The 17,226-nt window shown below is 49.2% G+C and overlaps 1 protein-coding gene and 1 long non-coding RNA gene across 3 annotated transcripts; one reads left to right on the forward strand and one right to left on the reverse strand.

The window, feature by feature from the left end:
• Positions 1 to 1,585: 1,585 nt before the first annotated feature.
• Positions 1,586 to 10,095, reverse strand: LOC138243214 (uncharacterized). The gene is made up of 6 exons (XM_069198734.1): positions 9,585 to 10,095; positions 7,791 to 7,842; positions 6,855 to 7,187; positions 5,094 to 5,372; positions 4,718 to 5,002; positions 1,586 to 4,104 (listed from the first exon to the last, which is right to left on the reverse strand). The coding sequence occupies exons 2-6, from the start codon at positions 7,831 to 7,833 to the stop codon at positions 3,647 to 3,649; spliced, it is 1,398 nt and encodes a 465-aa protein (XP_069054835.1). The 5' UTR covers positions 7,834 to 7,842; positions 9,585 to 10,095; the 3' UTR covers positions 1,586 to 3,646.
• A 642-nt stretch (positions 10,096 to 10,737) lies between these two features.
• On the forward strand, positions 10,738 to 16,062 carry LOC138243202 (uncharacterized). 2 transcript variants are annotated; one of them, XR_011192035.1, is made up of 4 exons: positions 10,738 to 11,011; positions 13,277 to 13,473; positions 14,949 to 15,015; positions 15,671 to 16,062. It is a non-coding gene; the product is annotated as an uncharacterized lncRNA (long non-coding RNA). The 2 variants fall into 2 exon arrangements; XR_011192036.1 differs by having other exon boundaries at positions 13,305 to 13,473.
• Positions 16,063 to 17,226: the final 1,164 nt, after the last annotated feature.

Raw genomic sequence — 17,226 nt, forward strand, 5'->3', positions numbered from 1 at the left:
CTACTCCGACGTGACTGTCCTTTTACTTTCGGTTTAACTCTTTCGGTTCAGAGCAGCACTCTGCGGTCCCTAGGGTCTTGTTGGCCTCTTGTGACACGTGTGGCATCGGTGCGCCGCTCGTTTCTGTCGACGAAAACAAAGTCAAAGTTTTATTCTCCACCCCTCGTATTTCGGGGAAAATAAAACCTTGACTTTGTTGAGGCGGCGTTCAAGAGACGCGAGTGCATCCGAAAGGGAGTGCATCTCTCTCTATTATTGAGAGACAGGCTCACTGTCTGTTCCTCAGGCTGGGACAGGAGATCACACGCTGTATTATTATTATTGAGAGACAGGCTCACTGTCTGTTCCTCAGGCTGGGACAGGAGATCACACGCTGTATTATTATTATTGAGAGACAGGCTCACTGTCTGTTCCTCAGGCTGGGACAGGAGATCACACACTGTATTATTATTATTGAGAGACAGGCTCACTGTTCCTCAGGCTGGGACAGGAGATCACACACTGTATTATTATTATTGAGAGACGGGCTCACTGTCTGTTCCTCAGGCTGGGACAGGAGATCACACACTGTATTATTATTATTGAGAGACAGGCTCACTGTCTGTTCCTCAGGCTGGGACAGGAGATCACACACTGTATTATTATTATTGAGAGACAGGCTCACTGTCTGTTCCTCAGGCTGGGACAGGAGATCACACACTGTATTATTATTATTGAGAGACAGGCTCACTGTCTGTTCCTCAGGCTGGGACAGGAGATCACACACTGTATTATTATTATTGAGAGACAGGCTCACTGTCTGTTCCTCAGGCTGGGACAGGAGATCACACACTGTATTATTATTATTGAGAGACAGGCTCACTGTCTGTTCCTCAGGCTGGGACAGGAGATCACACACTGGGGCTGACAGTTCAGCTGAGTTCCCTCCTCCCTCTCCCAGTAGGATCAGGACCCGTTGGGATTCTGGCAGGTGTGGGAGCTCTGGGATTAGATCTTTCTCTCTCGTCTCCCTTCCTCCTGCCAGCCCGAAATGTATTTTTAAAAACCCCAACACATTCACCAGTGCTACAGTCAGCCAACCCCCCCGGACGCGAGTATATTGCATGTTTCTGCGGAGGCAGACGACATGATCAATACAATTACGCCTCTCCCCCCCCAAGAGTGTGTGTGTGTGCGCGGGTCTTTTGTTTATAGGGAATATGAACTCAATGCAAAAAAATAAAATAAAAGAAAGAAGTCGTTCTGATCTAATTGTCGAGAAACGGCGTTAATCGGAGCAGGACTCGGAGTACACCTATCGTCACTTCCTCATGGTTTCAAGCCATTTGATAGTATCTACAGTATATGTGCAAACATCAGTGTTTTACAGTAAGACACTCGATACTGCGGGTTATGCATGCAGTAGACAGAAGTGACAGGTCTGGGCTGAGTCTGGTCCACAAGTAAGCAGGCTGCCTAATGTGTTTTCCCTAAAATGAGGTTTCCGATAACTCCTGCAGGCTTGTGTCCGTGTTGCAGAGGGTCTTGAGTCCAGTGGGTCTGCTTTACTCTCTTTATCGAGGAGGAATATCAAAGGAACAGTCCACACTGACCAACTTCATTTATTAATTATCAAAAAAACAAGTCAAAGCCGTCATTTGCAAACAAAGTCACACACGGTTGTAGTATAAAAATGGTGTATAAAAACATTGTCGTAGATAAAAAAAAACTTACAGCAAACCACAGTGCCAAACAGTGCGTTTGGAAACCTCATCAAAACTGAAAATGAACCATAAAAAAGCTGCTACTAGTCAATTAGAAACGCGCTTAATGTCTCAGCTCCTGGTAATTAGTGATTCGAGTCGTCCATCCTAGAAGCCGAAAACTAACACTTTAAGGTAACTCCTGGTTGATGATAATGATCAGATACGAACAGCTGCGGTTTCATAGAAAAGTAGGTAAAAAAAATCACTTCCAACTGAAACACAGAACCTAACGCCCAAGGAAATGTAAAACCCCCAATCATTTCCTTCACTCACTCGAGACAGAAATAAAATGATTTTCCGTTCTGATTTTGCGATACCCCACTCGCTCACACATACCGAGAAAAAAAGTAAATGAGTCAACATTTCTGTACATCACTGTGCACTTGATTGAGTTTAAAGGGAGCATGCTTTTCAAGTCAAGGGGCACAGAAAACTGGGAATTGTAGTTCTTCAATGCGACTGAGTCCCTTTGGGACTGAAGACTTGTGAGGCCCAGTGAATACTGGGAAGTGTAATTTTATAATTCTACTGACCTCTGCCCCTTTGGGACTGAAGACTTGTGAGGCCCAGTGAATACTGGGAAGTGTAGTTCTTTAATTCTACTGATCTCTGCCCCTTTGGGACTGAAGACTTGAGGCCCAGTGTATGCTGGGAAGTGTAGTTCTTTAATGTTATTGTCCTCTGCCCCTTTGGGACTGAAGACTTGTGAGGCCCAGTGAATACTGGGAAGTGTAATTTTTTAATTCTACTGACCTCTGCCCCTTTGGGACTGAAGACTTGTGAGGCCCAGTGAATACTGGGAAGTGTAGTTCTTTAATTCTACTGATCTCTGCCCCTTTGGGACTGAAGACTTGAGGCCCAGTGTATGCTGGGAAGTGTAGTTCTTTAATGTTATTGTCCTCTGCCCCTTTGGGACTGAAGACTTGTGAGGCCCAGTGAATACTGGGAAGTGTAATTTTTTAATTCTACTGACCTCTGCCCCTTTGGGACTGAAGACTTGTGAGGCCCAGTGAATACTGGGAAGTGTAGTTCTTTAATTCTACTGATCTCTGCCCCTTTGGGACTGAAGACTTGAGGCCCAGTGTATGCTGGGAAGTGTAGTTCTTTAATGTTATTGTCCTCTGCCCCTTTGGGACTGAAGACTTGTGAGGCCCAGTGAATACTGGGAAGTGTAGTATTTTAATTCTACTGACCTCTGCCCCTTTGGGACTGAAGACTCGTGAGGCCCAGTGAATAATGGGAAGTGTAGTTCTTTAATTCTACTGATCTCTGCCCCTTTGGGACTGAAGACTTGAGGAATAAGAGCTGCCTGTCGGTGGGTTTTTAGAGCTGCCCAGCAGCGCTACGGACCTCTACAATAAATAGTCTTGTTAAAAACATAGTAAGAAAGTTAGCCAAAAATAAAATAAAAAAATCCCCCATACAAAACCCCAACCCCATGAGCACCGCTCAGTCTCTAGTACGTTAGACATTTGTTCTGAGCAAGAGCACCTTGCGGCAGTTCAGAGCAATTAAACGGTCAAGGTTAAATCAGTTCCAAACACAGTAAAAACACATTTCAGGCGGGCAGCTGCGTCAGCATGCCAAGTGAGAGGTTTCTTCCCTGCCGGAAAGAGGAGAGAGAAAAACCGCAACGTTTCGGCTCTGAAGCCCCCTTCGGGTGTGAAGATCACAGCCGAAACGTTGCGTTTTCTCTCTCCTCTTTCAAGCAGGGAAGAAACCTCTCACTTGTTCCTTTGTTAAAAAACAAACAAACATTTGTTCAGTAAAAAAACTCAGTGCCGAACAATACAAAAAAAGAATAGAAAACGCACCTACAGTGGTCTCACCCAATATGTAAAGAGCTGACTACAGTGGTGTGACTACAGTTCCCCTTGAGAAGACCAGACAAGATCCTCGAGTCAGGATGTAGGATCACCACTGGGAATGGCTGGATCTTCACTGGGAACAGCAGGGTATCCGCTGGGAATGGCTGGATCTTCACTGGGAACAGCAGGGTGTCCATTGGGAATGGCTGGATCTTCACTGGGAACAGCAGGGTATCCGCTGGGAATGGCTGGATCTTCACTGGGAACAGCAGGGTGTCCGTCAGGAATGGCTGGATCTCCCTGCACCCCCACTCTCAGTGGGGCCCCCCGGTGGTCCGGCCAGGCTGTGGGACAGTGCTGGTGAGGAGGGCCGGTCAGCGTCTCGTCCTCCCTCTCCTCTCCAGGCGCCGGGCCCTCTGGTGCTGCCCGGTACGGCCCACTGCCCCCGAGTCTCCCCCTCTTACCCCAGATCACAGCCACCACTGCCAGGACACAGGTGCCAGCGAGGCCAGTGGCCACAGCACTGACCACACGGCTCCGGGTACGAGGGGCTGTTGGCGAGGGAGAGACAGACACAGCGTCACTGGGGCACGACACCTACAATCCTACAGACCGCACCCCCACACTCCTGGGGCACGACACCTACAATCTTACAGACCGCACCCCCACACTCCTGGGGCACGACACCTACAATCCTACAGACTGCACCCCCACACTCCTGGGGCACGACACCTAAAATCCTACAGACCGCACCCCCACACTCCTGGGGCACGACACCTACAATCCTACAGACCGCACCCCAACACTCCTGGGGCACGACACCTACAATCCTACAGACTGCACCCCAACACTCCTGGGGCACGACACCTACAATCCTACAGACTGCACCCCCACACTCCTGGGGCGCAACATCTGGAGTCCTACAGACCGCACCCCAATACTCCTGGGGCGCAACATTTGGAATCCTACAGACTGCACCCCAATACTCCTGGGGCGCAACATCTGGAATCCTAAAGACTGCACCCCAATACTCCTGGAGCGCAACATCTGGAATCCTACAGACTGCACCCCAACATGTCTTGGACTCAACATCTTCCACAGGCTGTATTAACACAACCCTTAGATAAAAAACATGACCTGATGGGAAGAACTGAAGATCCTCACCCTCCACAGAGACGATCAGAGCGCTGATGGTATTTCCCTGAAGGTCCCTCACTGTGTAGCTCCCCTGATCAGACGCCCTCAGCTCCTGCAGCCTGAGCTCCTGATTGTCCACTGACACTCTGTCTCTGTACTGGGGGACACAGCTGGCTGTGCTGCTCTGGACAGAACACACTGAGGTCCAGTTTCCACCTCCTGCAGGGTCAAACAGCACCTCCACTGGGTCTCCAGTGAACAGGGGGACAGACAGAGAGGCTCCAGCCTGCAGGGTGACATTGTCTCTGCGAGCTGGAAGACAATCAGGACAGAGAGCAATATAAGAACCCCCCTCTGTCAGGAGTGGAGACCCCTCTAATCCCCCTACTGTAGACCTGCTCACCCTCCACAGTGACGATCGCAGTGCTGATGGTGTTTCCCTGAAGGTCCCTCACTGTGTAGCTCCCCTGATCAGCTGGTGTGAGGGAGCGCAGTGTCAGAGAGCCGTCCTGCACCCACACTCTCTGCTCGTACCCGGGGCCAGGGAGCCCTGCGCTGCTCAGTAAGACTCTGGGAGACTGGGCAGATCCTGCAGGGTCAAACAGCACCTCCACTGGAGCAGCAGTGTGGAGAGGGAGAGTCAGACTGTCTCCGGACAGCAGGGTGAGGACTTCTGAATGAGCTGAGAGAGAAGGACACAAATCCCTTTGGTTAAAATTCTCTTTTGCTATGCCCTACCATTCAGTTGTCTGATCGTACGTAGCGTGTTCGAAATCTCTCATGACACAAGGAGCACTTCTCCAGATGTGACTCACTCTGGAGAGTTTGTCTGCACACGGATCTGCCCCATCGGCTCCAAGCTCTCTTGCTCTTCTGTCCTGTCTCTGTGTTCCTGAGGCAGACTATCTACAACTTACGGACAGTGAGTTCTCAGCTCTCCGTGCCCAGTGGATTAAACACCAGCCAGAAGAGCAGCCCGTCATGATGTCATTTCCTGTGCCTCTATGACCTTTGACCCCTGTGCATCCTGGGAGCTGAAGGCAGAGACGGTGTTCTTGAAATAACACAGAGGAAACACAGTCATTTGCGTTAGTGCTCTAGGACTGCATTGTTTCACATGACTTTCAATCTCGGCTTTAATCCAGTGCAGGGCCGCAGGTGAGCTGGAGTCTATCCCAGCAAGCAACAGGCAGGGTTCACCCTGGACAGGACACCAGTCCATCACAGGACACACACACACACTCACACACCCTGGACAGGACACCAGTCCATCACAGGACACACACACACACTCACAAACCCTGGACAGCACACCAGTCCATCACAGGACACACACACACACTCACACACCCTGGACAGGACACCAGTCCATCACAGGACACACACACACACACACACACTCACACACTCTGGACAGGACACCAGTCCATCACAGGACACACACACACTCACACCCTGGACAGAACACCAGTCCATCACAGGACACACACACACACACACACACACATACACACACACTCACACACTCTGGACGGGACACCAGTCCATCACAGGACACACACACACACCCTGGACAGGACGCCAGTCCATCACAGGACACACACACACTCACACACCCTGGACAGGACACCAGTCCATCACAGGACACACACACACTCACACACCCTGGACAGGACACCAGTCCATCACAGGACACACACACACTCACACACACACACACACCCTGGACAGGACACCAGTCCATCACAGGACACACACACACACACACACACACACACACACACCCTGGACAGGACACCAGTCCATCACAGGACACACACACACTCACACACTCTGGACAGGACACCAGTCCATCACAGGACACACACAGACACACCAGAGCCAGTTTTCCCAGAAGGAAAGTGACCCACCAGCATGTCTTTGGACTGTGGGAGGAAACCCACATGAACCCTGGGAGAACATGCAGACTCCACACAGACAGCAGCCCAGTCCGGCACTGAACCCAGGGCCCCATACTGTGCCACCTTCTGATTGAGCTGAGAGAGAAGGACAGAAGTCCCCCTGATAAAGACAGTAATGACCTACATTTGTGTGATCAAATGTTTTGTTTCACAAACTTCCTGGGACTTTCTGTTCTGGTAGAAAAGAAATTCCCACCACTTACCTGTGATGATGAGATGGACACTTCCCAGAAATTTCAGCCGATCTCTCTCATGTTCGTACGAACACTTGTAGATGTCTTCATCAGAGAAGGAGGCGTGATGAAGAGTCAGGGAGAAGTTTCCTCGTCTGATCGTCTCTCTGGACACCTCAGCTCTGTTCTCGAACCCGGGGCCGGTGTAGACTTTCCCATTGTTGTACTCACACACACGTCTGTCCTCTGTCTGCCACAGGAAGAAGAGATGATCTTCTGAGGTCCCTCTGTAGGCTGATCCGTCACAGGGCAGAGAGACTGAACCCCCAAATCTCACCGACACCGAGACAGGATCTGAGCACACTGAGACAGACAGCAACACAACTAAATTACACCCTGGAGAGAGACACAGCAACACAACTGGACACCCCCTCACAGACACACACTGGAGAGAGAGACACAACTAGACACCCCCTGACAGACACACACTGGAGAGAGAGACACAGCAACACAACTAGACACCACCTGACAGACACACACTGGAGAGAGAGACACAACTAGACACCCCCTCACAGACACACACTGGAGAGAGAGACACAGCAACACAACTAAATTACACCCTCATAAACACAATGGGGAGAGACACAGCAACACAACAACACAGCTAGACATCACACTCATAAACAGACGAAAGAGAGACAGAACACAAATAGACAACACCATCATAATCACACGAGAGAGAGAGGCAACACCACCACAAGACAACACACTTGCAAACAGCTATCAGAGGCAAGAGACAGCAATACAACTCTCATAAACACACAGTAGAGTGAGAAACAGCAACAAAACTAAACAACAGGGTGTGTTGGTCAGTATTGGATGTATGCAGGTTGAATATATAGTGCTTTTTAAATTTGCTCCCATACGAGGAAGGGAATAATTCGAATAAATGTCTTGAGCTCTCACCTCCATTGAAGAAGATCCCAGTGAAGACAGCCCAGAGCATCATACTGGGACTCTGCAGAGAGACACAGCACAGCAAATACAGAAACAGTCGCTATAACAAGGAACACATGAATAAGACTCACTGACTTTTAGAACAGGCCCAATCATACTGTACTGTAGATCAGGCATTTCAGAAACAGCAGGGCTGTCCAGTCCTGGTCCTGGAGGGGTCAGTGTGTGTGTCTGCAGAGTCTCCAGGGGTCTTTAAAGCAGGGCTGTCCAGTCCTGGTCCTGGAGGGGTCAGTGTGTGTGTCTGCAGAGTCTCCAGGGGTCTTTAAAGCAGGGCTGTCCAGTCCTGGTCCTGGAGGGGTCAGTGTGTGTGTCTGCAGAGTCTCCAGGGGTCTTTAAAGCAGGGCTGTCCAGTCCTGGTCCTGGAGGGGTCAGTGTGTGTGTGTGTGTGTGTGTGCAGAGTCTCCAGGGGTCTTTAAAGCAGGGCTGTCCAGTCCTGGTCCTGGAGGGGTCAGTGTGTGTGTGTCCTCAGAGTCTCCAGGGGTCTTTAAAGCAGGGCTGTCCAGTCCTGGTCCTGGAGGGGTCAGTGTGTGTGTGTCTGCAGAGTCTCCAGGGGTCTTTAAAGCAGGGCTGTCCAGTCTTGGTCCTGGAGGGGTCAGTGTGTGTGTCTGCAGAGTCTCCAGGGGTCTTTAAAGCAGGGCTGTCCAGTCCTGGTCCTGGAGGGGTCAGTGTGTGTGTGTGTCTGCAGAGTCTCCAGGGGTCTCTAAAGCAGGGCTGTCCAGTCCTGGTCCTGGAGGGGTCAGTGTGTGTGTCTGCAGGACTAGAAGACCTGGGAGAAGCTGTTAAACTGTAACTAGAATCTGCCTGAAATCGTTACACCAGAAATCTAAATCCCGGATTTTGTAAACGAGACACCTGCCGCGATAACTGACGCTCCTGATATTTTCACATGTCAAACGTCAGAGAGAAACGCCTCTATAAGAACACGGAAGTCAGGCTCGCCAGCACGTGGTCTGTCACACGATGCCCCCCAGTGGCTGTAAATGTTTTTACCATGTGAGTTTTGATTTCAAATTTTGGCTGGTTGAAAAAGCTCTTTGTCTTTGTTCCGCAATGAAATCGCGTGGAATTGCAACCGGGGGTCGCCGTGGGCACTGGGTGGCCGCAGCTTCAGGCGTGTCCCAGGGGCCCCGAGGAAACGCACCCACTTCCACGCGTGGTTCACGCGTGGCTCAGGCGGGGAACACTGGCGATCGGAACCGCGTGGCCGTTCCATGCGCTTTCGCGGAAGACTAAACGAAACCGCGCCAGCCTGCACAGGGTTTTATTTCCAATCCAATTCAAGGTGCTTTATTAGCGTGACCGATGGGTACAATCAGCGTTGCCAAAGCCAATAAAAATAATAAAATTAACATGAAACGAAACTAAAAACACATTAAAAGCTACAGATATATTACAGACATTTACAACAAAGACATATCCTAAAATATTGACATGTACTGTAGACAGATGGAGCATTACTGGGAGACAGGCTCACTGTTCCTCAGGCTGGGACAGGAGATCACACACTGGGCTGCCAGTTCAGCGGAGTTCCCTCCTCCCTCTCCCAGTAGGATCGGGACCCGCTGGGATTCTGGCAGGTGTGGGAACTCTGGGACGAGATTTCTGAATTCGGGGAAGAATGTTTCTCTAATCCCAGAGTATCTCTCTCGCAGTCACAGTTTTTCTCTCTGTCTCTCTCCACAGCTGCGGGTTCGTGAGACACACACACACACACGCGCGTTCGGGCGACCCCCAAACACTCACCTGCCCGGATCACGCAGCTCCTTCTCCACCCCACCCGAGCGCCCACCCCCGCACCGATACCCCTCCAGCGGGCCGTGTGTGTCCGGCGCAGGAACAGAACTAAGACTGAGGAAGTTTCCACATGTCTGGCGTTTAGATATTTATAGTTGATCCGCACTCTCTCACTCTCTCTCACTCTCACTAGACTCTTTCGTTCTGACGAGGCGGGAGGAAATGAAAATATGAGGAAATGAAATCCGGATCAGAGAGCGGGAAAAAAGCGCTGACGGAGCACCAGTGGGCGGAGGGGAGAGAGAGAGAGAGACACCCCCCGGTCCCTGGATTCACTGGAGTGCGGGAGGAAACCGGCGCACCCCCCCGGAAGGAGCCCACTCGAACATGCAGCGAGAACATGCAGACTCCACACAGACAGCACCCCGGGTCCGGGATTGGACCCAGCGACCCAGCAACCCCTGCAGTGCAACTGTGACTCCTGCTGCTGCAGTTCATTGATCTATTTCCATACTGCCTGCAGCAGAAGAGAGGCACAGCCAGACTGCAGTCAGACTGCGGCTCCTTCAGCTCATCCCCCGCCCGGGCTACACGGACACAGCTGTCACTGTATTGGGCACAACTGGACCACTGGGACACTGGGACTGCACTGTATTGGGCACAACTGGACCACTGGGACACCATGGACTGCACACAGCCTGGACACATCGCAGCTCTGTGTAGACTGACCCCTGTCTGAGCTTCTCTTGTTCCATTTCTACCGCACTGTTCTCTACTATTACAGTCTGTCACCTTATTTTTGTAACCTGGAGCTCGCAGAAAAGACATTTCGTTGCCGGCAACCACTGCTGCACGCTGTCTTGCCGTGCCTTTGAGAAATAAACTTTGATTGATTGATTGTTTTTCCGCCATGAATATTATTCAGTATTTATACAGGTTTGAATACCGTGTGGTGGAGAAAAAAAGCACGTGTGTATTATTTTATTGTTGTTTCTCACTACGGCTGCTCCTACAGAGGCTTATTTGAATGTTTACAGTTTGAAAAGGGGCGATTTGACACTTTTTTTTTACTTTTCTGTGTTTCCTCACAAGTTACTCGAGTTCTTACGAGAACAGGGTTTAAACACATAAACCAGGCATGCGCGCTATGGGGGGGCGGGTTTAAGGTTCTGATTGGTCAGAAGTCGCTGGGAATGACAGAGACCTCAACCTATCAGAGGAGCTGTTCCCACAGCCGGGCTATTTGAACCGGTGGGAGGGGTGAGTCGTCATCTTGGCTGCAACTTGTGTTCAAGCAGACAGGTGCTTCACTTGTCCTGCAATCAAAGGCGTTTTTATGTAGCTCAGCAAACATTTGCTTTTGCCGTTGCATTTTGCTGGAAAGCCGATAGATTATCGACGTGCTTTGTCGTCTTTTAAACTGTTCTAAACGAGAGGTGAATATTTTTAATGGGAAAGAAATGTTCGTGTTGCTGTGTGTTGATGTATCTGGTTGCAGAACACAGTTCTGAGGAGTTGGGCTCGTCTGGTGTTTTGTGATGTGTAGTCCGTGGTGTGGCGTTTTGTGGTTTTTATATTTATAAATATTTATCATTCCGTTGTGCAGTTTGTATCTGAAGTGTTTTGGCAAACGTTGCGCTGTTGACTCGTTTATTATACAATAGTTGCACTGCGGTGAAAACACACATTATGTTCGTCTTTAGTGAGTTATCGGACCTCACCTGCGCTTGCCGTATTTTGCAAAACAGTTAATTTATTTGGAAACGGAGAAGTGAAGCGTTGTTAGCAAATACACACGTGTTGTCGGATGTGTGTACTATGTGCTGTACAGTGTGTGTCTGTACTTCTTGACAAAGGGATAGGCACTTTCTGATGCTTGAGCTTGGGTCCGTGTTATAAACAACATCCATTTTGGGGGGGTTCAGTTTAAATTTTTGTCTTGGATAAACTAGGGCTTTAATATTACCGTTCAAAGATAATTCAAGCTACAAGTAAAGTATTTTTGTTGTAAAATGACATTTTCAAACCTGGATATAACGACACCGACCCACAAAAACCACGCAATGCCCTTATAATAGAAACTATTTGTGTGCAGCATTAATTAGCAACAGATGCCCCCAGCTGCTCTTAAAGTCATCATTTAAAAAAGGCCTGAACTTGACCGGGTGCTTCACTTTTACTGCAATAAAAAGCGTTTTTCTCCAAGGTAAGGGGAAAAAGTTATGTAACTTCACAAACATTTGCTTTTGTCATTGCGTTTTGCTGGAAAAACGATAAATTATCACCGTGCTTCGTCGTCTTTTAAACTGTTCTCAACGCGAGGTGAATATTTGTAATGGGGAAAAAGGATCATTTGCTTTTTGCTGATTGGTTACAAAGCACAGTTCTGGAAAGTTCAGGTTGTGTTGTGTTGTGGTTTAGCTGGTGTGTGTATATATATTATTCACCCGTTGTGCAGTTTCTATCTGAAGTGTTTTTGTTAACGTTGCACTGTTGACTCGTTTATTACAAAATAGTTTCACTGCTGGAAAAACAAACAAAACATTAAATAGCGGAAGATGCACACAGCTGCTCTTAGTCATTAATAAAACAGGTCTGTGACATTATTTCTTTCAAAGACCGTATTGGTGTTATCCGTGCTGGCATAATGCGAATAGTTCATGATATAAAAACAACCGGAAGATGAAAGCAGTAGATTGTTTTACTTTGTGTTGCGTTTGTAAATTCCTTCACTGTTAAAGAAAAAACATGTATTCAGAGGCAGCTACATTACACCCTCTCAAAAAAACAGGTTTTTCTGATGCACATTAACATGAGTGAGAGTCAGAGAGACTGTTCTCAGTTCTGTTTCTGTCTTGAGTCATTTTCACTCCACAGCTTCTCCCTGAAAACTGAGTCCTGCTGGTTTGTTTTACAGGCTTCTCTTATAAATTAACACCTAGACTGTAACTATGTGCTGTTTCTTAATACTTTATAGGAAAATCTCATCATTTGCAATATAGTGGAGTATGTTTGCTAGCAAGATATCAACGACTTTCAGTCAGAACCAGTGTTTTCTGTACACCAGGTGGAGTTTTGCACGAATGTCGGTTATTGTGCGAGACGTCGGTGTGAAATGGCGAGTGTGGAGTGACCAGGGCAGGTTGGGGTTCTAGTGATGGATTGGGGTGCACCTGCGAGCAGTGGGCTGGTGAGGACTGTCTGTGGGCTCATGTGGTCGTGTCTGTGGACGGGTGTCTCAGAGGGGCCTTCCAGCAGGTTCTCAGGAAGCTCTTCAGGAAGAGAGCCGGCAGAGGTCTGAAGTGGATCTCCTGGACTCGCCCCTGACCGGTCTGCTCCCAGTCCTGGCCTGGACTCTGGGATTCGCTGTGGGAGCTGAGTCTTGGGTCAGGAGTCGATGCTGACTCACACACTGAGAGACAGACAGGCGCCACCCCAACCCTGCTCCACCTACACACAAACACACACAGAGTCCTACACAATTGCAAACTGGGTTTGGGAAGCTCCAGGACGGGTGGGGAGGGACTGGGAATGTGGGGGCTGCTCCCCCTGATGATAGGAAATGGGACCAGGCAGCCAGGACTGGAGAGGGTGCCTCCAAACCTGCAGGTAGAGGACAGGGGGACAGGGGACCCCCCCCATCAGCCAGGCAGGTGAGTGTAGAGCAGGTGAGTCTCTCCTTCACTGGGTTTCCCTCACAGGTGATGCTGGTCTTCATCGATCCTGCAGGGATGTGATCGGTCCAATCTGGGATTGACACACTCCGAGGGGGCAGAGCAGGAGTCGTCTCGGGGAGACGGACAGGCTGTCCCGACTGCCTTCCTCCTCCTCTTCTCTGCCTGCTGGAGCCTGTGAGGAAGAGGAGGATGACGAAGAGCTACTGATGACCCTGGTCCAGGTGGAGAGGGGATCTCCTTCCTTTTGTTGGGGTGGCGGAGGGTGACCCTCAGGGTGGTGTCCTGACCTGCTGTCTCTCCCTCAAGATCCTGGTCAGACTGCTGCCTCTAGACTCATGAAACATCATAGTCACTGCACTGGGTTTTTAATATAATAATCGCTGCACTGTTTTCATGCCGAAGGACAGTCACTGTACTGTGTGTTCACTGTAATAATCACTGTACTGTTCACTAATAATCACCATACTGTGTGTTCACTGTAATAATGACTGAACTCTGTTTTCATTGTGAGGGACAATCACTAATCGGTTTTTACTGTAATAATCGCTGTACTGGGTGTTCACTGTAATCATCACTACACTGGGTATTATTAATCACTGTACTGGGTGTTCAGTATAATAACTACTGGGTGTTCACTTCAGTAATCACTGCACTGAGTATTAATAGTCACTGTACTGGGTGTTCGGTATAATAACTGTAATGGGTGTTCACTGTAATCATCACTGCACTGGGTATTAATAATCACTGTACTGTGTGTTCACCATAAACATCACTGTGCTGAGTATTAATAATCACTGTGCTGTTTATTTAATATAATAATCACTGAACTCTGTTTTCATAATGAGGGACACTCCCTATACTGTGTGTTCACTGTAATAATCACTGAACTCTGTTTTCATTGTGAGGGACAATCACTGTACTGGGTTTTTACTGTAATAATCACCATACTGTGTCTTCAGTATAATAATCACTGTGCTGGGCGTTCAGTATAATAACTACTGGGTGTTCACTTCAGTAATCACTGCACTGAGTATTAATAGTCACTGTACTGGGTGTTCAGTATAATAACTGTACTGGGTGTTCACTGTAATCATCACTGCACTGGGTATTAATAATCACTGTACTGTGTGTTCACCATAAACATCACTGCACTGTTTATTTAATATAATAATCACTGAACTCTGTTTTCATTGTGAGGGACAATCACTGTACTGGGGGTTTACTGTAATTACCATACTGGGTATTCAGTATAATCACTGCACTGTTAATATACTCACTGTACTTTGTGTTCACTGTAATGATCACTGAACTCTGTTTTCATTGTGAGGGAGAATCACTGTACTGGGTTTTTACTGTAATCACCATACTGGGTATTCAGTATAATTGCTTTATTGGGTAATTGATGTTATAGTAACTACTCCATTTTCACTGACAGTTGCTGTACTGGGTATTTACTGTAAAATACTGTAAAAATCACTGTACCAGGTGTTCAGTATAATAAAAACTAGTGGGTGTTCACTATGACAGGCAAACACTGTGCTTGGTATTCACTGTAATCATCACTGCACTGGGTGTTCAGTATAATAACTACTGGGTGTTCACTGTTATAATCACTGCACTGGGTATTAATTGTCACTGTACTGGGTGTTCAGAGTGCTGTCTGTTAATCACTGTACAGATCAGTCCTGTTTTTCAGTTGTAGGTGGGCTCCTGAAAAGACTGCTGAGCCCAGAAGCAGGAGTGGGATTAGAGAGGAGGGACAGGTGAGGGGAGCTGTTTAAATCACCTGTGTGAGGCTGTCGGGGGCTGTGGGGCAGGGAGACACGGGGCTGTAGGAGGCTGTGGCGCAGGGGAGACACTGGGGAGGCTGTGGGGCAGGGGGACACTGGGAGGACGAGCTCAGTGTTGTTCCCATGCTGGTACCTCTCACTCATCCCCGCTGCAGCTCTGTGTGTGATTCACAGGACAGAAGTGTGGAGCTCACAGAGCAGAGGAAGTCAGAAACTCCTGCTGGAGCATCTGACTCAATATTCTGTACAAACAGGCAGAGAAACGACATTGGGCCTTTTTCTTGGATAGGAACTGTGCAATTCAGTCATCTGTTTCTTCTTGATTTTGTGCTGTTTATTTGGAGAAATTGTCTTTAACAGTGTTTTTTGTGATTAGTTTTACTACAGATTCACTGTACTGGGTATTCACATTAATGGTCAGTCACTTCTACAGTCTCTTGAATATTTACTGGAAACTCACTGCAGTGGTTAGTCACTTTGACCGATTCACTAAGAAATAACCTCTGTACTGCACATTCACAAACTAGTAAGTTTCTTACCTCAATAATTACGACTTGCATTTTCACTGTTAGTAGTTCAACACTAAACCAGTGTTTTTCCTGAATATTCACTCCACTGCTGGTCCCAGTCTGGCGAGAGCAGGAGGACTGGGGGTACCACTGGAATCCTGAAAGAGGAAAAGTCAAGAGGGAGGACAGACACCCCGACATTGGAGCTCTCTCCCAGTCGGACACCAGGAGCCCTGACGCCCTCATCCTCCCCCATCGGCTCCATCTCTCCGGTCGTCTCGTCTGGACGTCGGGCTCCAGGATCTCAGGGAAGGTTCCCTCCTCCCAGCCCGGCTCAGGCCTGAGGAGTCTGGAAGATCTGGGAGAAGCCAACAGGAAGAAACTCCTCCTGGACCTCGACTCTGGGAGGAGCCCAGCGCCTGGACCCCCGCCCCGGAGACTCGGGCTGGCCAGGAGGAGGAGGAGGAGCCCAGGGGTGTCAGAACCTCTGAATGAGGTGAGGAAGGGGAGAGAGAGCCTGTGGACAACACCTGTGTTTCTCCAGGACGGGTCTCCAGAACAGCAGCCCTGGACCGGAGCAGTCGGGACTCGGTGGAGCACAGGCTGCCTTCAGGCCTGTTTATTCCCACCAGGAGCCAGGTCAGACCCTGTACCAGGCAGGAGAGGGCACCCCCAGACCTGCACAGGACAAGGGGTGTGTGACTGGTCGTACAAGATGGGACAGGGTACCCCCATAAGCAGAGGGTACAAGGTGCCAGACAGGTCGCTCCCTGCCCGCTTAAGCCTGTGAGGGTGACGATGATGAAGAGCTGCAGATGCCCCTGGTCCAGGTGGAGAGCTGGACTCCTCCTGTCGGGGTGCCAGGGGGTGACCCTCAGGGCTGTGTCCTGACCTCCTGCTGTCTCTCGCCCACAAGGACCTGGTCAGTGTGCTGTTGACACTACACTCTCGAACCCGAGTCCAGCTCGAGCACAAGGTCAGGTTAGTCCTTTCACACCCAGGGCTGGAACCCACAACCCTACTAGTGAGAGGAGAACTGTTAATGCTCCACCAGTATTGATATTGGTACATGATGAAATATTGTTCATTTTAATTACCATTTATAATAGTCAAATTAATTCATTAGCAGCACCAGCATTAGAATCTAATTATCGGTGCTGAATATGCACTACACCACCATCAGGAGCGGAAGAGTTCAGACGTCTCCGATTCATTAACTGGCTCCTCTGTGATTCTCAGGTGTAATATTATTGTACTGTTGTCATTATGGTCTCCTGCGAGCTCATCTTGAGTGAAGGTTGGGCTCTGTCTGAGATGGCAGAGCCTTCAGACTCCTGAAACAGCTGCTCAGCCTACACCCCCGCCTCCTGCTCTCTGATGTCAACACCCACAAACCACGGGGTCAGGGGTCAAGGGTCAGGAGCGACTCCGGTACAGAGCAGATTTCCTGTTTTCCTTAATTTTCCAGCATGTCCAGAGGCTGACGTTGGGAAGACGGGTAGGAGGGGGCTGTTCCCAGCCGAGGGTGAGGGAGACGGAGCCTGAACACTGCAGCACAGGTTCTGAGCACAACGGCCTCTCTCCAGTCGGTAACGCCTGTCTGCTGTGCTCTCTGGTCCGGTGTGCTTTGTTACTCAGCTGTCTCTCCAGTCAGGTCCTGGAGGACTGAGGCTCT

This window comes from Lepisosteus oculatus, chromosome 14, assembly GCF_040954835.1.
Source record: "Lepisosteus oculatus isolate fLepOcu1 chromosome 14, fLepOcu1.hap2, whole genome shotgun sequence".
Classification (NCBI taxonomy): Eukaryota; Metazoa; Chordata; class Actinopteri; order Semionotiformes; family Lepisosteidae; genus Lepisosteus; species Lepisosteus oculatus.

Coding starts and splice junctions, on each gene's coding strand:
- LOC138243214 (XM_069198734.1), bottom strand. CDS start 7,833: ATGATGCTCTGGGCTGTCTTCACTGGGATCTTCTTCAATGGAG. Junction 7,188..7,790: donor TGGGATCTTCTTCAATGGAG/GTGAGAGCTCAA, acceptor TGTCTGTCTCAG/TGTGCTCAGATCCTGTCTCG. Junction 5,373..6,854: donor TGTCCATCTCATCATCACAG/GTAAGTGGTGGG, acceptor CTTCTCTCTCAG/CTCATTCAGAAGTCCTCACC.